The sequence below is a fragment of the Macrotis lagotis genome, chromosome 1, assembly GCF_037893015.1.
Source record: "Macrotis lagotis isolate mMagLag1 chromosome 1, bilby.v1.9.chrom.fasta, whole genome shotgun sequence".
Lineage (NCBI taxonomy): Eukaryota > Metazoa > Chordata > Mammalia > Peramelemorphia > Peramelidae > Macrotis > Macrotis lagotis.
The window spans coordinates 666,314,647-666,337,512 of NC_133658.1; the positions used below are offsets into that span (position 1 = coordinate 666,314,647).

General features: G+C 34.6%; 1 protein-coding gene and 1 long non-coding RNA gene across 6 annotated transcripts in view; one reads left to right on the forward strand and one right to left on the reverse strand.

Annotated features, from left to right (window-relative positions):
* The window catches only part of ANKAR (ankyrin and armadillo repeat containing), a 90,826-nt gene that overhangs the window by 28,930 nt on the left and 39,030 nt on the right, over positions 1-22,866 (reverse strand). For all 4 annotated transcript variants that reach the window (XM_074215508.1, XM_074215507.1, XM_074215505.1 and 1 more), the window contains 4 exons: positions 21,419-21,460; positions 14,900-15,101; positions 8,028-8,236; positions 4,945-5,049 (listed from right to left, as the gene is read on the reverse strand). In XM_074215508.1, coding sequence (XP_074071609.1) covers positions 4,945-5,049; positions 8,028-8,236; positions 14,900-15,101; positions 21,419-21,460 — 558 coding nt within the window. The remainder of the gene's footprint in view (positions 1-4,944; positions 5,050-8,027; positions 8,237-14,899; positions 15,102-21,418; positions 21,461-22,866) is intronic.
* The window catches only part of LOC141507643 (uncharacterized), a 35,111-nt gene continuing 13,058 nt past the window's right edge, over positions 814-22,866 (forward strand). Inside the window, exons 1-6 of one of the 2 annotated variants that reach the window (XR_012474214.1) lie at positions 814-899; positions 8,156-8,279; positions 12,009-12,172; positions 13,940-14,030; positions 21,439-21,641; positions 22,164-22,468. This is a non-coding gene — a long non-coding RNA (uncharacterized LOC141507643). The remainder of the gene's footprint in view (positions 900-8,155; positions 8,280-12,008; positions 12,173-13,939; positions 14,031-21,438; positions 21,642-22,163; positions 22,469-22,866) is intronic. The other variant, XR_012474213.1, reaches the window with a different exon arrangement.

The following is a 22,866-nucleotide window of genomic DNA, read 5'->3' on the forward strand; positions in this document are numbered from 1 at the left end:
AAAGTCCTTATAAGACATATTACATACATATGCCCTTTAAAACTAAATATACTGATCATTATTTAACCTTTCATTACTTCATATTGTTGTACATGTAGTATTGTTATTATAGGGCTGACTATCCCTCTGCAAAAGGGCTCCAGGCTTCTCAGGAATTAGATGTTAGCCTGTGTCACTGTTTTGCTTTGGAGCATAATCTCTGTGTGTGGAAATTTCCATCCATCCATACCACTTTGCTGAAAGTGAAGATAGGGAGTAATTAGAATTTTCTCAAAATCAACAAATGCATATTCCAGGAATGCAATGGTGTGAACTGTTCTGACAATTTTGGATCCCCTTTTGCTGACACTTGTATCCTACTAGATTTTTATTTCTTGTTTCCTGAATCTATAGACAGGAACACCTCTCTAGGATAGCCCATTCTCTTCAATTTGGCTTGAGTAGGTGTCCCCTCAGTTCCCTCTGAGCATGCTATGTGCTCCACCCCCTTAGTGACTTCCTCTGGTACCTGGTCTTGATTTTATTTGCCAAGTCCTGCAGTTGGTGAATACATAACCACTTGTCTAGAAGCTGGACTAAATGACCGGAGGTCCCTTCCTACTCTCTTTCTGTGATTCAGTAGACACGTTAGAATAATTCTTGTATCTGTTTTTGATAATTTTTCTGCATTCCTCATTGTCAAGCTTGTAAATTGGCATTTCCTATTGTTTTTATGATGTCTGCCACTAACTGTGTCTATCTCTCCAACCCATTTTTAACTCCTGATCAGCTGTAGCTAGGAAACCAGGTTATTCTAGAGTGTTGATGCTAGAATGGATCTCATCCAAGACTCATTTTCTAAGGGAAGAAATCAAAACCTGCCTGCCTGAGCAACAGAATAAAAGCTTTGGAGATAAAAGGTACTTTCAAGTCATTTAGGTCCAACTCCTTTGTTCTATAGAAGAACCTAGGGAAACTGGGTCCAGAGTAGTGGAATGTTTTGGCTGAAATTTGTTAGAATTATGTAGAATATTTATTTATTTATTTATCTATCTATCTATTTATTTAATTATTTATTCGATTGAAATGATTACATTTTAGAACTTAAGAACAACTCCTACAAGTTAGGAAAGAAACTGACTATAGAGTGAGAATAAGTTCTCAGTCTTTATAAACAGATACAGATACTTTGATGGCTCAGATCTTTTTTTCACAGACTCATAGAATTTTAGAGTTAAAAGAAACATTGGAAAGTACATTGTCAAACAAAACACCTCTGAGGTCTCCTGGCCCAACCAAGACTTACTCTAACATCTGTGATTATACAGCCTATGCTTGAAGATTTCTAGTATGGAAGAACCCATTCTTGTAAGGTAGCCTACTCCATATTTGGAAAATTGTAATTAGTTTGTGGTTTTTATAATATTTTATATTTTCCCCCATTTACATGCAAAAATAATTTTTAACATTTGTTGTTCTATTTTTTAAAGTTTTGAGTTCCAAATCCTATTCCTTTCTCCTTCCCTGAGAGAATAAGCAATCCAATATAGGTTAAACAGGTGCGATCGTGTAAAACATTTCCATACTAGTTATTTTTGCACAGGAAAACTTGAACAATAAAAGAAAAATAGTATGCTTCAGTCTGTGTTCAGACAACATTAGGTTGGGTTTTTTTTTTCCGCAAGGTGATGGGGTTAAGTGACTTGCCCAAGGTCACACAGCTAGTAAGAGTCAAATGTCTGAGGCCAGATTTGAGTGGAGAAGTAGAGCGCTTCTATACTAAGTATTCAAAATGTATTGGTTATGAGATGATATTTTCAAGCTAAAATGTTTATTTCTAAGATCAGCAGTTTATTTTCTCAATGATACTTCCAATGTAATCTTATTTTAAATCACTCATTTGTCTATAATAGTCATAAATGAATTTTTTCCTTTAATTTAATTCCTTTTTTGTAACTTTAACTTTTACATTGCCTAAACAATCAAAGTCATATGGGAATTTTGCAGTATCATATTGTTCTGTCTACAAAAAGGTAATACACATTTAATACAAATATAACTGGACCCAAGGTTAAATCTGGACCTGATTCAGTAATTTATTAACATATCTGGAAGCCAAAGACTGGTCTATCTAGAGCCATCTTGAGAATTTTGGTCCAATTTAGAAATGGGATCAGGAAATTTTAGAACAAATCAAACAAAAGATTTCCTGTACCACTTGGTAAATTTTCCAAGTCCAACAGGAAAGGACTTCAGAATTTTCAGAGACATCAGCTTACTCTTTTTTCAGTTTGGGGTCCAACAAGTGTTTTCTTTGTAGCTTCTTCAATAAATAGTCATCCAAACTCTTCTTGATGACATTCACTGAAGAAGAATCATGCTATCTCTTTCCAAGGGAACCCATTCCACTTTTAGGAAGTTCTAATTCATACAAAATTTTCCTTCTGTAGCAGTGTTCTGACAACAGTCTTCCAGAATAAGCTTACCTATGTCATTTCCTCATGGGTTTAAGGATTACCCCTAAGAGTTTGGGAATAATCTAATTCTATCAACCTGAACCCCCCGATCTGATGTGATTCCCACTGTTAAGACACTACTGATTAATGTCCGAACTTTATTTAATCACAATTTTAAAATTTATCAATTATATTTTTAAAAGAGCTATTTATTTTGAAGCTATAAGACCAGAATCATTTCCTCCTAAAACCTGGGAGCAAATTCCCCTATATCACCTCAGATTCTGACAAAAGTGGGATTAAAATTGAGTTTCAAATACCATTCATCCCACCCAAGTTCATTTTCCAATGTGGAATAGCTAATGGATGATGAGTCCAAAATTCTGCTACTACAAGCTCTCAGGATTTTGCTCCTTACCGTCTGGTTTCTGATACATACCAACATGTATTTCAACTCTGTAAATTCTGATGACTCACTTTGCTGAACTTTCAAAGCTTATAAGATCATAGGCCCCAATGCCCTTTACCTAAAAACCTGAAACAATAGCACCCACAGAGGGAGAAACCACAGCAAACATACACATTCTAGGGGTCATGCCCAAGGTTCCTCATGCACTTAGGAGAACCATAGTACTTCATTCTCCTCCTCTAGGGCCAGCCAAATTTAGGAAAAAAACTATAACCAAGAATTTTGCCCTAGTTATCAAGTCCCTTTTCAATTTATTCCTCTTCCAGTTACACAGCTAATCAATAGTCTATCTCCAGATCATGTGGTTAGCAGACATGAACTGGTTACATGTTCCAAACTGGGGAACAGGACATTTCCATTATACAATAGAATTTCTTTCTAGAAGGAGGCTCCTCAGCTTCTTCCAAATGAGGATTGTCTTTCCTCCTGCACCACAACCCCTGCTCATTATTCTCAAGTCAAATCTAAATCTACCTTTCTGCAAATCCCTCCTGTTACTTCTAGTTCTGCTCTTTAGGGTCAGTTAGATGAAGTTTAAGCCTTCTTTTTCATGGCATTTGTCCATAGATTTGAAGACTATTCTCATATTCCTCATAAACTACTTCTCCAGGCTAAACCTTTTTCATTCCTTGAATCAGTCCTTGTATATCATAATATTCATTCATCATCCTGGTTACCTACCACTAACTGTACCCTGCAGCTTATCAATACTCTTCTTTAATTATGATATTCAAAATTGAATGCAATATTACAGATATGATCTGTCTAGCACAAAATACAGTGGGACTATCAGTCCTTCATCTCGGAAATTATCTCTTTCTTAATGTAGCCTAAGGCCATAGTATACAATCCACTAAAACCCCCAAATCATTTTCATACAATTTACCCCATCCTATCCCAGAGAAACTGGTTCCTTGATTTTAAGTGTATGGCTTTACATTTCCTTATATGAAATTTGTCTTCAGTACATCATTTTAGCTTGTTCAGATATTTTCAGTTCCAGGTTCATTCAGTGTCTTAAATATTCTTTCCAGTTTCAAATTTAAAAATCTGGAATCTTGGCCAAGCCATTGTCTAAAATGTTGAACAGTCCAAGGTCACTGTCAAATTATTGAGATGCCCAACAAGCTGACATCCTCCAATTAATGACAAGTTCCAAATCCATTTAATTGTCCTATTGGCTATTCTACATCATTCCATCTTGACAATGGTACAATAACAGTTAATGACTAAAACTGTTAAGAGACTGAATACTAATCTATTGTGTATGTAATAGAAGTCATTCCTATGGTAGACAGTCAAATTGGGCAACTAGGCAATGCATTGAATTGAGCACCAGACTTGGAATCAAGAAAACCTGAATTCAGATCCAACCTGTTGTCCCTGGGCAAATTACTTAATCTCTGTTTGCCTGTTCCCTTCTCTGTAAAATGAGAATTATAATGATAGCAATTAACTTTCCAACCTTGTGAAGAATAAGTGAAATAGTAACTATAAAGTACTTAGTATAGTGCCCAACCAGTTGATATAGATGGAAAATTCTAATTCCCTTCCCAAAGTAAGTTTTTTTTTTAGGTTTTTGCAAGGCAAATGGGGTTAAGTGGCTTGCCCAAGGCCACACAGTTAGATAATTATTAAGTGTTTGAGACCAAATTTGAACCCAGGTACTCCTGACTCCAAGGCCGGTGCTTTATCCACTAGGCCACCTAGCCGCCCCCCAAAGTAAGATTTTGTGCTAAAAAGTGAGCCTAGAAATAGAACAGAAACACTTTGGATCATAAATATTTGTTGAAATTAATGAAATTGAAATAAATGAGGTAATAAATCAACTTATATCTATCTTGAAAAAATATGTGGAATTCCACAGAAATTAAATCAGTATGATTTCATGAGACTGCATGTTTTCTATAACCAAATAATTAGGCAATAATGAAGCTATTCTAATGAAATCAATCTAGTCCTACAGTAGCATTATATAAATTAACAAATGTATATAGAATGATTTAAAGTGAGCTATCAGTTTGTTTCTTTTCATTTTACCTGCATTTAAAATACACTTCCAATAATTTTCATTTGCTAAGCAAATTACTTCCAAGGACATGACTGCCATCATCTTCCGTTTATAACTTTCAGACTGCAACATTTCTGATGGGAATTCAACAGAAAAATATAAAGTATGATTCTATAAGATACAACTATGTGATAACTAGGGTCACAATCACCAAATCCAAAAATCAATGAAAGTCTTACCTGTGCATGGCCCTGTATAAGGTGAAGAAAAATTAAGTTAGACCAATATGATTTCTGATCTCTATGGTCTAAATTATTTAATAATTCAAAAAGAGGGGATAAAGTGACCTTGCTAGTGAGGAAATTAACATTTTCTTTGGTTTACATCATCTAGATTGATTTTCCAAATGGCTCAAAAAACACTATTTACTCTGCAATATACTTAAGTTACAATTCAATGGACAGTCTAAACTAGATTATTGTCAAAGAATGTTTAAAATTACAACAATATATACTTCTAATTATTCCTTGAGAGAGCAAAGTGAGAGCAAAGAAGTAGCAACTCCATTTCCCTTTCCTTTCTCCATCCCCACTAATCTTCATCATCACTCTTCTTTAATGGTAACTCATGTATGACTACTCCAAATCTTTCTGTGCCACTAAAACCCTTCTCCTGGATGCCATCCCTGATTCTATCACTAATCAGATCTTTAAGCACTGTTGGTCACAAATGTTCATTTACAAGGAATAGGAAATATTTAGGGCTGTTCCACTAGTAGCAGGCCCTAGACAATTATAAAACTTGGATTGTCTCTTTTTTTGTCCATTCTCTGTTTCTCTTGGTTACCAGACTAGATTACCTCTAAGGTTCCTTCCAGATTTATGATCCCACTGGCAGACATCTCAAGCTGTCATCATATTTCGCTTCCAAATCATCCCTCTTACAAATATCCTTGTACCACTTGGTACATTTTTTTTATTCCATCATATTCCCAAGGATGAAGCTTCAAGTAACCTTGACTTTCTCCTTTGTTCTCCCTATATAAATAGTTGCCAAGTCTTGTCAATCATATCTCTACAACTCTCATATCTGACCACCTTCTGCCTACTTTTTGGTTATCACTTTAATTCATTTCTTATCACCTCTCACCTGGACTAGTGCAATTGCTTTCTAATTAGTCCCCCAATTTCTCTTCTCTCTAGTCCATTTTCTTTTTTTTTGTTTGTTTGTTTTTTTGTTTTTAGATTTTTCTGCAAGGCAAATGGGGTTAAGTGACTTGCCCAAAGCCACACAGCTAAGTAATTATTAAGTGTCTGAGAGCGGATTTGAACCCAGGTACTCCAAGGCCAGTGCTTTATCCACTATACCACCTAGCCGCCCCCTCTCTAGTCCATTTTCACATAGCTTCCAAACTCTTCTGTTCAAAGTAATTCCCTCATTTCCAGGATAAAGTGTTAAGTGCTTATTCTGATATGTAAAGCTCTTCACAATCTGACTCATCTACCTTCCCAGTCTTATTTAATTAATATTATATTCCTCTTCTTGAATTCTCAAACTGTCTTGATGACTATTTCTTAAATGTTGTAATTAATTTCCTTTGTACAAATTGTCTTTCAAATCTAGAATGCACTTCTTTTCCTGACTTAGAATCAATATACAGTTGACATGTCACACCTCACCTCCTAGGTACGGCTCTATCCTAATTATCCTAGTTATTAAGGTTCTATATTTTTTGAAATAATATGGTTTTATTTCATATATACTTCATATATTTTTATTTTTATATAGATCCTATGTAATCTCCACTAAGCATACTTACTATCATAATAGTAAATTCTTTTTTTTGCAAGACAATGGGCTTAAGTGACTTGTCCAAGGCCACACAGCTAGGTAATTATTAAGTGTCTGAGCCCAGATTTGAGGTCCGATGCTCTATCCACTGCATCACCTAGCCACCCCATGATAGTAAATTCTTAAGATCAGAGACTATTTTGACAGTGTTTCCTTAGGGTAATCACAATACCATACAAAAGGCAGGTGGCTGAATAAATGTGAACTAGAATTAAATTGTGAATAAAAAACAAACCAAACACAATTATGTTGCATTTTGCTTGCCTCATTTGTAAAAGCTTAATTTTGCTAAAACTCTATTTTAAAAAATAACACATTTAGAGGCAGCTAGGTAGATCAGTGGATAGAGCACTGGCTCTGAAGTCAGGAGGACCTGAGTTCAAATCCAGCCTCAGACAATTAATAATTACCTAGCTGTGTGACCTTAGGCAAATAATTTAACCCCATTGCCTTGCAACCCCCCCCAAAAAAAAGAAAAAGAAAAAGAACACATTCACTTTGCCATCTATCGTCTCTGATAAGGATATGTTTTCCAGGAGATAAAAGGATGTATCATAAATATGTATCAAATGCATTTCCCAAATGTTAATGTGAAAAAAGGATACAAAGCTAATAGTTCTCAAAAGCATCCTAAATGAATAACAACCATATTTGTTCTAAATTACTAATAATAAGAGAATTGCAAGCCAAGATAATTTTGAGAATTCCCTTTACTTCCAACAAACTGACAAAGAATGGGGATGATGGAAATGATCAAAAATAGAGGGGTTGTAGATACACAAATATTGGAATTATGAAATGGTTCAATCATACTAGGAAGCAATTTGCCATGATTGTAAGAAAGTAACTAAAATGTCCACAGACTTCAACCTAGATGTACCACTTCTAGGCATATACCCCAGTGAGGTAAATGGTTTAAATATCTGTGTGTGTGTGTGTGTGTGTGTGTGTGTAAATATATGGATGCATAAAAAGAGAAATAAAGGTGATAATAAAAATAAAAATGTCAGGTTTTTTGGTAAGGGAATGGGGTTAAGAGACTTGTCCAAGGTCACACAGATAAAGTAATTATTATTGTGCCTGAGGCCAGAGTTGAAATCAGGTATTCCTAACTCCAAGGCTGCTGCTCTATCCACTGTGCCAACTAGCTGCCCCAAAATGTCAAATTTTTAAAAAGAAGATGTAGTTCATTTGTAGACCCTACTTCAGAGTGAATGCTAATCATTAAAATGATTAACAATTTCAAAATTTGTCTACTTACCTACCAAGGTTTTCCATACTGGGAGTTCAGGTTTATTTAATTCTATTATATGCTTCAAGACTTCTGTGTGAAAGTTTAACACTGATAAATGAATTATATTGTTTCCTTTGTTGTCTGTTTTTTGCCAGTTAGCCCCATGAGAATACAAATAATGGAGAGTGTCCAGTGCTCCAGATGTGGCTGCAAGTAATAATGGAGTACATCGATTTCTGAAAAACACAGGAATACATTGCAATAATATGCTATAATAAGGTACAGAATCAAATTTGTTAAGTAATCTGATTCAAATATATAAAATGAAAGTGATCAAAATGTTAGTTCAAATAGTTTTAGATACTATAAAAAGTATAGCACTGTGTGTTCATCACAATACCTACACCCTCTTCTGAATTCCTCAAGCAATTTTATCCCACCAATAGACATCTCCCTCAGTCTATTAACATGTTCTTCTGCCCACAGACTAATTCTTTCCTTCTTTTTTGTATCTCTCTTGCCTCTATTCTTCCTATTTATCCCAACTGCTCACTTGAGGGCATATTCACTTCACCCCTGCACATTTCTATTTGCCTTGAATTTGCCTCTCAATCACCTCCTGTGCCCTATAGAAATTCTATTCTAATAGGGAAAATGATTTTACTCCCAGTCCACTTCTCTAACAATATCATGTTGCTAGCCAATCTATTCTATGAAGACAACCTTTTCCTTTGCCCCTGTGAACCATAATTTTCTTAGACTGAAAATAAAATAACAAAAAGTTTATCCATGATGTTTTATCCTCTAAGATTTTACCAAAACTTATAAGGTGGAATAACATTATCAAAGATGACTTCTCAGATACAAAGTTTGGAGGTCATATTTATATAGAAAAGACAAAGAGACATAAAATTGTTGTTGATCAACCAATTAAGTCACTAATTTGACCTAAGATTTCTCTAATCTGTTCACAAAGTCTGTTTTATTGTAAGAAAACTGCTTAGATTTGGTTGGAAGGAAAACTATTGCCTCCTCTTCTGGTATAGCCAGACCATGTCCTGCTTCCTCAGAATAGTCTTTATAACCAATTGTATATAAATATATATATATATATATATATATATATATATATGATATGTTTGTATATATGATATGTTTGTATATATAAATATATCTGTGAAAGCTAAACAGTTATTCTCTTTGTATCACAAAACTCACTCTTACTCTACATTCTCTTTCCTCATTTGAAGCTAATTTAACAATCGTGAATATATAGATATATTTATATAGTTTTGACATGGTCCTGACCTAAATAGCCTTTCAATCTCTTAAAGGAGATAAAATCCACACACAAATAATGTTATTCTAATTAGTTTTACATATTTTAGTACTCTAAATGAATATTTTTTCCTCTGCCTAACTTTTCCTAACTTTAAATAAATAAATCTTGCTAACCCATAACTCTCCTACTAGTATTATCACCCTCAATCCTGAACGTAACCTTCTATTTTCTTAGTACTTCTATTCTGCTGTCCAATCTATACCTATTGTCTCTGGAAAAAAAAAAATTTAAAAGCAGAAGAGACAACTTATGGAAACATCTGAGAAGACATTTGAACTGGATCTTGATAGGTCAGATTCAGCACTGGTAAACTATATACATCTGCCATGTTGAACTCTTAGAATTCATCCCACCCTTTCTTACTTCAGTGTCTTTGTTCTATGCAGGAGTTTCCTATATTTGGAATCAAGGTGGAGGGAATGACATTGACCAAGGCATGGGGTGGGAAAACTTGAGCAATGTCCAAAAAAGATCTTTCTGAATTAGCTTTTTCTTTAAAACTTCAAACATGTACAAGAAGCTACTAACAAAACAACAACAAAAAAACTAAACACTTTCACTTGACCCTGCCATTCTAAGGAACTATTATCTGATTCTGTCCTTTTCACTACCAAATCTGATCATTTTACATTTGCTGGTTCCACTGTCTCCTGTTTATTTTCTTTCATTTTTCCTTCTGATTGACCTATTTGTCATATGGACTACTATTAACTCTGTCCTCTTTCTAGAAATTCTCTGCTTTTATCATATTAGAATGGTTATTCAATGCTTTATCACCTCTACAATGATTCCCTCACTGGCTCTTTGTCTTGCTTAGACCCTTTAAAAGTAGGCATTCCCTAAGAGGCAGCATTTGCCTTCTAATCATTACATTCTCTTTCTTGGAGATTTTATTCATTCATTCACACAGTTTCAACTTTTATGAATTTTTAAATCTATATTGTTAGCTCTGATCTCTCACCTAAGTTTTATTTATGCTTTTTTGGTTGACTGTTGATTCTTTCCATTGTGATATTTTAACTTTACCTTATACTTAACATCTTTAAAACAAAGAGAGAGTCAGCTTTCCACCAAAACTGCCTTTTCTTGACTTTTTTACTAATTTTCCCAGTCAGTATGAAAAATTCTGAGCCATATTCCTTGATCATGGCCAAGTTGTACAAGTATATAAAGATGGTAATATTACCCAAATAAATTTATAAATTCAGTGTAGTAACAGTCAAAATACTATTGGGATACCCTTTAAATAAATAATCAACCAAACTCAAGAAACTATCTAATGATTTATATTTTATTTCAAAAGAAAGGAGTACCAGATCTCAAACTGCTTTATTAAATAATTATTAAAATTATCTTGTAATGGATGAAAATTAGAAAATAGGTTAGTTGAACAAAATGATTAATTCAGAAGCAGACTCAAGCATATGCAATAGGCTTAAATTGGATAAATCTGAAACCACAAAACAGTAGTAAATAAAATTTTTTAAAGCAGCATTATGATTTACAATAGAATTAGTACATAGTGAATTAAATTTTGAGTGATTCAGTGATCTTTCTAATTAAAAAAATTAGAAGAATCTAGTATGATGTACCTAATCACCATTGCAAAAAGGAGTAAAATTATTTATTCAATATTTAGAAGACATTATAGGACTCAAAAGAGATGAATTCAATTATATTAAAATAAAATTTTTATAAAAAAATATAGTCAGGAAAAAAATTTAAAAAATATTTGCTGTACACATTTCTGATTTTTTTTTAAAAGAACCTTGATAACATTTGGAACAAAATGACTCAAGAATGGATTTATTTCCCCTAGCTATTTATAATCACCTGAAAGGTTATTTACACCCTGAAATGCTAGCTTCTATCAACTAAATTGGTAAAGATAGCTAAAAACTATAAAATTCAGTTTGTTGGGGTTCACACCTCCAAAATATTGGGGTTCAGTGTTGGATATGTAAGAAAGAATTCATTAGATGTGGGCTCTCTCCCAGGCCAGTTGGCATGTTATTGGGCACTGTGATGGGTTGAAAGTTGGCAAAGTAGGACCTGACAATGTCCTCATTTACATAGGGAGAAAAGGAAGAGAGAAAAAAATTATCACAGATAATCTTTTGAAGTAGGTTTGGAGGTCAGAAGTTGGCACCACCAAGAGACAGAAGGGACAGAACTTCTAATTAAGTTATAAACGTGCTTGTTAAGAAGAGCTTTTGGATATCAAAGATCATCCCAGGTGCTGATAAAAAAAGTGATTTAAATCTCTAGACAGACCAGACCCCAATCTTCACATAAAAGGTTAAAGGGCAAGGATAACTGGATAATTCAAAGACAAAAAAGGCCTTGGGCAAAAGCAGAGATAGGGACTGCAGAGCCAGTAACTAAGCTATAACTAGAATTGCCAGTTCTATTAAGAACCCAGGAAGGACACTCAGAGTAGATCAGGATGTTGGGAAAGGGGTTCATTACTTGGGAACCCATCAGAAGAAATATGAAAAACAAGCATCCAATTAGACAATTAATAATGGAAATGTGAGTTGATATAATATTTTTGGAAAGCAACCAGATAGAACATACTAAAAGACACAAACTATTAATACCCTTTGAAACAATGACCAGCATATAAGGACAAGTCTTCAACAGCTTAAAAATCTTTTCTCCTGCAGAAGCAGCAGGCACTTGTAAGCTGCTTGTGGGTAGAACAACAAAAGGCTGAGTTTGGAGTGAGAGAGAAGAAAGTAAAAAGGAAACCAACCAAGCAACCCAGTTAAGAGGAAAAGGAGAGGTAGCCAGCCTTTCACAAAGGGAGAGTGAAAGAAGAGAAAAAAGGGTCAGTGCTTTCCTTCTCCACTTAAATGTACTTCTGTAGCAGGTTGGACAAGGGTGGCACTTGAGGGGTGGTCCCGCACCTGGCTCCAAGTATTTGCCAATAGGCAAGCTACTCGCTGGTCCTTTCTGTCCAAAGGTGCCTGACCTCTAGACTCAATCCAATAATGTCAGTTCCTGTCACACCAGCTCAAGCTTTTGCAATCCATGATCTGGACCACCTTGTATCATATAGGCCAAGGCTGTTCAAAATGCTACCTGTAGGCTGCATGCGACTGACAGGGAGAATTTATGTGGCTGCCTTTGGGTTTACTAAATGTTTTAGTAAGCTGAGCTACAGCAAATAATTGATTTTTGGTAAATCAAAATATATTGTCTGCTGTTTTAATAAAATCTTTTAAAAGGTTGGACAGTCCTGATGTGTGCTATTGAATTGTCTCCCCTTTGCTCTTCCTACTTACTTTAAGCCTGTTCTCACTCCAATTTCTCCTCCACAAGTTGCCAAAAAAAATTTTTTTTAACAAAGCACAGATCTAATTTCATTATTCATCAAACTCCAGTAGTTCCCTATTACCTCAAGGATCAAATATAAACTTTTCTTTACTTCACAACTTGTCCCCTTCCTACCTTTCCAATAATCTTAGTTTTCTCCCCTTCTTCCACAGTGTTCTAGACTTTACAAGTCATAATACATGATGCTCCATTTCCCATCTCAATGCCTTTGCAATAATTTTCTATTATGCCTAGAATTCATTCCCTCCTCATCTCTACTTCTTGGAATCTCGAGTTTCCTTCAAGAAGCATTTCAGCCATCACCATATTAATGAAGATTTCCTGGTCCTTCCTCACTCCCTCCCCAATCCCACCAGCTTCTAGTGTATCTTTTATTATTCTGCACATATTCATTCCTTCTCCTCCATTAGACTGTAAATTCCTTATGGCCATGGACAGTTTCACTTTTGTCTTTCTATCTCATTAGAACAGTCCTTTGAATTGAAAATGCTTAATATTTGTTGATTGATCCTTTCATAAATCCATTCTTCTATTGAGAGAATGTTTTTAAAAGATGAGTTCTCATAAGATGGTAGAAAACTGAAGAGAGGAGCCAGTACTACCTCCTTCCCCACAAGGTAATAATGTTCAAAAATGAATGAATGAGTAAATACAAAAGATTTTGTAGGAGGAAGGATAGGAAAGAATAGGGGCAATTCTCAAAGAGAATTGCCTCTCAGATATATAAAAGGGAAAAAGAAATAAACAAGCCACAGGAAAAATCCTATCACAATAAATCAATTTTCAAAACAGTCAAAGAAGGGATATGTTCTATCAAATTAAATAATGAACACTTTGAAGGAAATTTCAGGACAATCTGATATCAGTAAAGAAAGATATAAGAAATAAGTATCTTAAATGAGAGATGCATCAAAAAATGAACATAGTAAAATAACAAAAGCTACCAATATGAACTTTGTAATATATCAAGAAAAAATGTAGAATAGGAAACAAAACTGTCAATAAACTGAACCTGTAAAGAATGCACCCAAAGCAAAAGAATGACTCATCTAGATAAAAAGTTGGAAATTTTATAAACAATGTGATGTGGAAGAAAAATTCAGAGATTTCTAAGATTTAACTGTAATGTAAAATACAAGGAAAAATATTTATGACAGATTTCAGATTTAATATAATTATGTACAATGTTTTGAGAGAGAAAAAAATGTTTCAATTCATCTAACATTGCCATACTACAAATATTCTTTGTTATGGAAAGGATCTTAGAAGATGTTGAAAAACAAAGCTATCACCTATCAAGGCAACAAGATAAAATTGTAAGAATAATTCACCCTTCATAAGAAAACATGGTAAAAGCTGGAACATGATTTTGAGAAACCTGATAGAAAATGTACTTCACTCTTGAATCAACTATCTAGCTAATATAATAATAATAATATATGAGGGTCAGCTGGGTGGCATAGTGGATAGACTCATCTTCCTTAATTTCCAAGTCTCTTCCTAGCTCTGTGACCCTGGACAAGTCACTTAATCCTATTTGCCTCAGTTTCCTCATCTGTAAAGTGAGCTGGAGAAGCAACCAAATTTTTGAAGTCTCTTTGCCAAGAAAACCCCAAATGGGATCTTGAGTCTGACATGACATGTTCTGAGTCTCAATGTAATCATTAAAAGGGACATCCTCATCCATTACACTGTTATCTAGAAGAAGGATTACCCTTATCCTAGGAAATGCTAGAGTGCATTATGATTTGGGCTTGCAATAACATGTATCATTGTGTTCAAGGAGAACTGGAATGTTCATGTTCAAGAACATTACATAAGACATTTCTTCCTAATTTGGGAGTCAGGACTAGATGATCTCTAAGATTCCTTCCAATTCTTAAATTGTATGATAATAAAATCTCTAACATAAAATTTTTATAATTCAAATCAAAATGAAACCAAGTGAAAATATTTTTTTTTTTGCAAGGCAATGGAGTTAAGTGGCTTGCCCAAGGCCACACAGCTAGGTAATTATTAAGTGTCTGAGGCCTGATTTGACACCTGACTCCAGGGCCAGTGCTCTATCCACTGCACCACCTAGCTGCCCCCAGGTGAAATTTTTTAAGAAGTTAAATGATCATACTATGCTGGCTAGTGGTTGGCATGGATTTCCTCTAAGCTGTCTTCCCACTTAAGATTCTATGATTCTTGGACAAAACTGCCTTATGTGACTTACTCAGCTGCTGTCTCAGCTTCTAGCAAACTAGGATCCTTCCTACAGAGAACAATGATGATGCAAATATTGTCATAGAAAGCAGCAACATGTATAGGCAGCCATCCTCTTTTTTCACATAGGGTATAATCTGCTTTGTGAGTTAGTAGACAGACAGTTGATTCTAATGAGCCAGCCTGAGCTGCAAGGTGTAGTGGTGTTGGACCTAAAACAAATAATTAAATAGGATTAGAAGAATAGTGCTTCAATGCTTATATGATGTTTTAAAATAATTCATTTGATGTTTCTAATAGTCTTATTATGGGAAAATTCATAGCTATTGCTAATACCATTTTACAAATAATGAAACTGAGGCTCAGAGCCCTTAAATGACTTTTCCATGGTAGGTGTGAGAGGCAGGATATGGACTACTTTCTTCTAGGTTTCTCCTAACTCCAGGTCACTCATTCCACTAAACCACATCAGGACCTCACACTTTCAATGAATGAAATTTATTCATTTTAATCTTATGAGTATTAATTAATGAACAAACTAAAACCAGGGTGACTTGAAAGCTGTTTGCTTAAGTGGTCCAGGTAATTTTCAATATGTACTATTAAAATTTTCTAAAAAAATAAACTATAATCAATTTAATGTAATAGGATTGTATCAGGGCCTAGCTTGTCATTATTTAAATTTTAAATACTATGGATGACTATATCCCCCTTAAACAGAAATACATATACAATTACCCCCATATATTTATATATAAATATATATATATATATATATATATATATATATATATATATATACCATTTATTATAGTATACCTCCAATTCCCTCCATTCCAACAATATATAAAGTCTCATGTACTGGATTTTAGAAAATTCTGTATGTGTTATTTGTTTTACTTTGGAGTATGAGAATGAAAGATAAATAATGACGAAGTAGAAGAAATCACATTAAAAATAAAGAGAATTTGCTGATTTTAAGGTTAGGATACATAGATATACTAAAGTGATGTAGCTATCTAATTTCATTCAAATATAATGTTCTAAAGGAATCTAATCTTTTTTTTTAAGTGATTCAGAACAAAACCCATTCCTCTGTTCCTAAGATACGTTTAACCAGTAAACTGCTAACTGGAGAAGGGAAAAAAAGGAAGCTATTTCATTTGTCTCCTTAAGGTAGCAAAAGAACTACTTTGGCTCTGAGAAATACTTTTTAACCAATTTCACCCTTCCAACTTTTTTTATGACAAAAAAAGGAGAAATAAAACAGGAAAAAGAGATACATAAAAAACTGTTTTTAAGCTTCTTTGAGATACCACCTCACATCTCTCAGACTGGCCAATATTACCAGAAAGGATAATGATCATTGTTGGAAGGGTTGTGGGAAATCTGGGACACTATTACACTGTTGGTGGAGCTGTGAACTCATCCAACCTTTCTGGAGAGCAATTTGGAATTATGCCCAAAGGGCAACAAAAATGTGCATACCCTTTGATCCAGCAATACCACTACTGGGTCTATACCTTGAAGAGATGATGAAAAAGGGTAAAAACATCACTTGTACAAAAATATTCATAGCATCCCTGTTTGTGAGGGCAAAGAAATGGGAATGGAGTAAATGTCCTTCAATTGGGGAATGGCTTAGCAAACTGTAGTATATGTATGTCATGGAACACTATTGTTCTATTAGAAACCAGGAGGGACTGGAATTCAGGGAAGCCTGGAGGGATTTGCATGAACTGATGCTGAGTGAGATGAGCAGAACCAGAAAAATACTGTTCACCCTAACAGCAACATTTGGGTGATGATCAACCTTGATGGACTTGCTCATTCCATCAGTGCAACAATCAGGGACAATTTGGGGCTGTCTGCAATGGAGAATACCATCTGTATCCAGAGAAAGAACTATAGAGAGTTTGAACAAAGACCAAGGACTATTACCTTTAATTTAGAAAAAAACAAACTGATATCTTATTGTCTGATCTTGCTATCTCTTACACTTTATGTTTCTTCCTTAAGGATATGATTTCTCTCTCATCACATTTAATTTGGATCAATGTATAGCATGGAAACAATATAAAGACTGGCAAATTGCCTTCTGTGGGAGGTGGAGGGAGGGAAGTAAGATTAGGGGAAAAATTGTAAAACTCAAAATAAATAAAATCTTTATAATTCAAAAAAACTTTTTAGTTGCAGTTGGAAGTTTCTTCTACTAATAAAGGAAAAAGAGAGGGAGAAACTGGAACAATGGGCATAAGAATACAAAGAAATTGAAGAAAGCAAGGAAAAAAGGACCAAGAAATAGAAAAGTCTTTCATACTTTTTAAGTATGGTGATAAATGGGTATAGTTCCAAGTTATGTTACACGGGATGAATCATGTCCTGAATTAGTGCTATGCTCTCAAAGACCAGGTTCAATTTCTCAATGAGTGTTTTCTGTGACTCATTTTGTTCCCACCCAACGTTCCCCCAGAAACATCAGAATTGCCTCCAGGACTGCACAGTTCACATAACTCATGGTACCAGGATAGGGCAAGGTCTGGGTTTGCTCCTTCATTATTGTTCTTTACACTTTCCCCTTTGTTCCAGCCAATACTGTGGTCCAAGGTTCTTTGCCAGAGGAAACCTCTTTTTCTCCTTTAGTAATCTATTCCTCAGCTGCTCTCTGTGGCTCATCATTGCCCTGATCTCTTTGGAGATTTCATTTGAATTTGCCTTTGCTTCCTCTATACTGCCATATATTTACCACTTTCTATCTAATTCAGGAATTAGTATAGCATTTATAATGTGAAACCCAGGCCCCAAATATCTCTAAAATAGTTAATATGTTTCTGGCTCTTTTGCTGGTCAGACACCAGCCCTACCTAGCTTGCACATAAAAGGATGCCTTAAATTGCTAGGAAACCCTCTAAGGTGAATCAGCTTGATTTTATAGTTTCTATTTCCTCATTCCTAGATGAGTTTGGGTAACTGATTTTTCTCAGCTAATCTCTATCCTAAGTGTGCAAGTAGAGTATCCTCTACATACAACTAGAGCCTCCAGTTGAGACATTTTTCAGAAGTTTGGATTGAACACTGCGGAAGAACACTATTTACTTTTCATTCGTGTAGCCAATTCCCATCATCACCAACTATCAGGACCTTCCACCCTTTGTGCTTAGAACCTAGGCATGCAAATTCATTCAAGTTCCTGAGGAAACTCAATTAAGGACTACAGCCAAGAGAGCACCATAGCTAGTGGTTTACTACCATCTGGAACATCAAAGGATTGTGTATCTAGGAAAGTAATGAAAAATTGATTCAAAGAGTGAGCATTAACAGCAGTGTTTTAGAAAAATTAGAGGGTTTTTGGAAGGTGGGTTGGAAGAAGAGCCTGACTTGGAGGCTGTTGAAGTAATCAAAGTTTGGGAAAGTGAGTAGCTTTAGTGAAAGAGATTTATTCCTTCTCTCACTTAATCATCACACATATAAGTACTTACTATTTGTGCCAAATCAGTCTCTTACTTTCCACCACAGGTAGCAATAGCATAACTATTTGTTGTACATCCTCCTTTGTGCATTTCTTATCAATTTCAGGGCACTGTCATCATTTTTTTCTCTGTCTATAGCATTTTCAGTCATTCTGACACTTAACCATGGACAACACAATGCAAGTATCATTTATGTTTTCTCCAATGCCACTGCAATTCTTTTAGCAGACTCTCCTTACCTCCTGCTTGGACCATTTTTTTCTATACTTCCAGTCTTTCATACTGTTGTCAAAATAACCTTCCTAATTAATGCACAGGCTTTCACTGTTTCTCCACTGTATATCAAATAAAAAAACTTTGTCTAAAAGACCTCCTTAAATTCTGGGTCCAAACTATATTTTCCTTTTCTTATACTCTTGTATTTTAGACAGCCTGAATTACTCACCATCCTCTAATCTTGTTCTTTCCTTTCCTACCTCTATAGCTTTCATGCATGTCACCTCTCACATCTAAAATGGTCTTTCCTGACAATTTCTGCCTACTGATATCCTTCTCTACTTTCAAGGCCAACGCCTCCTTTAGCCTTCCTGACTCATATCCTTCTGTATGGGCTTCTACCTTGTACTTGTCATTGTACAGTTGATGTTGTGGTTATTTTTACTTTTGTCTTATTTTGTAAGTTCCTTTCTATTGTTTAATTTTTGTACTCCTATCATCTATCACATTACATGACATGATAGTTGCTTAATGAATGTTGAATTGAATTGGATTTCTATTAGCTGTTTTTGTGAATCTATCTTCTCAACTAGGGTATAAAAATTGTCCTTTAACCTTTCCTAAGTGTCATGCACATAATACCCATTACCCTGTAATATTTAATGAAAAATAACAGTTAGGAGTATAACTTAAGATCCTTAATTGTAGCTTAAAAGTTTTAGGCATTGCTAACATTGAAAGCATTCATTGTTAGATCAAGTGGCATTTGTTTGATTTAACTACATGGTGCAATGGATTAAACACGACATGGAATCAGGAAGATCTAATTTTCAATCCTACCTCAGATATTTATTAGTTATGAGTCCTTGGACTAGTCATTTAACTTCTCTGTGCCTCAGTTTCCTCATTGGTAAAATGAGATCAGATCAGACTGTTTGTCCCTCCCCTAAGGTCCCTCTAGCTTTAAAATTAGAATAGTATGAGATATATTTTTGATAAGAAAGCAGTTATGCTAATATCCCAGGTCTGTTCAGATCATATGTTATACTTAAATTCTGAGTTAGATTTTTGGAGAGAGAAATAAATCTCTTTGAGAACTTAGTAAATATCGCATTTTGGGAGAAAATAGAAAAACAAGTACTTTACAATCTTAACAAAGAACCATTAGGACCATTACTAGATGCTGAGGAAAACAAAGTTCTCACTCTTCACAGATGATATGATTATTTAAAGAATCCTAGAAAATCATCTAAAACCTCCTTGAAACAATAACTTTAGCAAACCTTCAGTATATAAAATAAACCCACATAAATTTCTATATAATTACTAACAAAGTCCAACAAGAAGAAACAGAAAAAGAAATTCCATTTAAAGTAACTGTATACTTGGGAATCTGTCTCCCAAGACAAAGCCAGAAACTATATGAATGCAATTACAAAATGCTTATCCCACAAATAAACCAGACTTATAAAACTGGAAAAATGTCAATTACTCATGATTAAGCCAAGCTAATGTAATAAAAATGACAAATCTATTTAAATAATTACTTATTCAGTGCCAATTAAACTACCAAAAATTATTTTAAAGAGCTAGAAAATATAATAACAAAAGTAATCTAGAGGAAAACAAGGTCAAGAATATCAAGGGAGTTAAGGAAAAATTGCAAAGAAGGTGGCCTAGCTATATTAGATCTAAAATGTTAATATAAAGCAGCTGTCATCAAAACTGTCTGGCATTGGCTGAAAAATAGAGAAGTAGATCAGTGGAGGTTCAAAAACAGTAGTAAATGACTTTGGTAATATACTATTTGATAAATAGTATCTAGCTTCTAGGATAAGAACTCACTATTTGATAAAAACTGCTGAGAAAATATGGCAAAATATGACAAAGTATGGCAAAAATTAGGTGTAGACCAACCTCTCACACCCCAAACCAAGATAAGATCAAATGGATACTACTCATAAAGGGTGATACATAAGCAATTAGGAGAACAAGGAATAATCTATCTGTCAGATCTATGGCATGAGATAGAGAACAAAGCATTGTTATGTTGTTTGAAAATAGTTAAAAGATGCTGAATGAGGTGAACAGAAACAAAAGAACCTTGTTCACATTAACAACATTGTGAGATGATTAACTATGATGGATGCAGCTCCTCTCAGCAATTCAGTGATCAAAAATAATCCTAAGAGATTATGGAAAATGCCATCCATATCCAGAGGGGAGAAACTATGGAGTCTGAATGCAGAGCAAAACATATAATGTTCACTTTTTAAAACTTTTAGGTTTTTTCTTTCTTACTCATGGCTTTTCCCCCTTTAATTCTGATTCCTCTTTTACAACATAACAAATATGGAAATATGTTAAATACTATTTTACATATACAACCTAAATCAGATTGTTTGCTGCCATGGTGGGGGGGGGAGAGAGGGTGGTAGAAAAATGTGGAACTCAAAAGCTTTTAAAAGGATGAGTTCTGGGGCAGCTAGAGGCACAGTGGATAGAGCACTAGCCCTGGAATCAGGAGTACCTGAGTTCAAATCCAGCCTCAGACACTTAATAATTGCCTAGCTGTGTGGCCTTGGGCAAGCCACTTAACCCCATTTGCCTTGCAAAAACCTAAAAGAAAAACTAAAATAAAAAAAGGTTGAGTTTTAAAAACTATCATTTCATGTAATTGAAAAATAAACAAAAACAGAAATATTACTGTGACCTTTAGTTTTTAAAGATCCTTTTGTAGATGAAATATTTATATAGTAATAAAAGGAATGAAGTTTTTAGCATGCATGGCAAATTTCAAAATGGAAATTTTATTAATATTTTACTTATATATAATAACTTACCATTCTTGTCCCTTTTCAAGTCTCCTTTGGCAGACTCTTTTCCTAAATAGGAATGATCAAAAGAGTATGATTAATCACCACTTTCAATTACCTAATTCATTCACGATATAAAACTCATACTTCAGAGAAGTTGTCTGAGAATGTGCCTGCATAGTCTACATTGGGAACTGACAGTGGAAGTTTTCGGAAAAAAAAACACTAAAGGAACGCTAATCCATTTCAGGTACTGTCTTAAAGTATGCTATAGGTGCTCTTATCCTCATTTCATAAATGAGGAAATTTTTATATAACTTTCCCTGGGTCACACGACTGGCATCTGAGGCAAACAGATCTTCCTGATTAGTTTCCATATTTTAGGTAGGGTGTGCTCTGAATAGATTGTTCAATTTTTCCAAGTAAGCATTTAAATTTCAGAAATTGGAGCTACGAATTTGTCTAGACTACTCATAATACATGTTAAACTTTAAATGTATATATGTACATTTTTTCCCCCAGAGAACTTAGTTGTTAAATATTTACAGGCACAGCCTTATATTGCTTGATCAATACTGTTTGAGCTCTGAAGTGTAATTGAAGGCTTAGGGAATGAAATTATCACTAGACTGGAGAGGCTTGATAACTACAGGCTAATTATAAAAATAATGATGATGATGATAGTCATAATAATAAAAGTGTCACTTATATAGCTCTTAGGTTTGCAAATTGCTTTGTGTTTGTTATCTCATTTGAGTTTCCTACTTTGAAGTACTAGGTAAAATCAACAGTTCCCTGACTGGACATCAGAAGTGTTCTAAGAAGAAAAACAGAAAGTAAAAGATTAAATGGAAATTATCAGAAATTGAAGCGAAGATCAAGAGGATAAAGAACATAAGAGTGTAACATAAAAGAAAAAAGATAACGAGTCACTGCATTTGTGCAACAGGAATGAAATCCTTCCCAGAGAGGGAAGCACCAGCATTTCATGTTTCACAAAACAATAAAGAGGAATTAAAATAACAACAGCAACAACAAAAACTTGTTATTGGACCCAGGAGAAAGAGAAATAATAAGGTAATCACTCCTGCTGAGGACTATAGATAAACTATGCAGTGTGTGTTGACTAGTATTGAACATATTCCTGCAATGTGTATCCAGTACACAATAGTGAACCTTATCCTATCATTGTCCACTTCTTGTGATTCACACTGGGAAAAATGACCAGAAGAAACTTTAAAAAGTTCTCTAAGGGGGTGGCTAGGTGGCTTAGTGGATAAAGCACTGGCCCTGGAGTCAGTAGTGCCTGGGTTCAAATCCGGTCTCAGACACTTAATAATTACCTATGTGTGGCCTTGGGCAAGCCGTTTAACCCAGTTTGCCTTGCAAAAACCTAAAAAAAAAAAGTTCTCTAAGGACCATGAAATCCTGGGTAGGAAACTAAATGACTTAAGTCATTCAATAAACATTCTAAA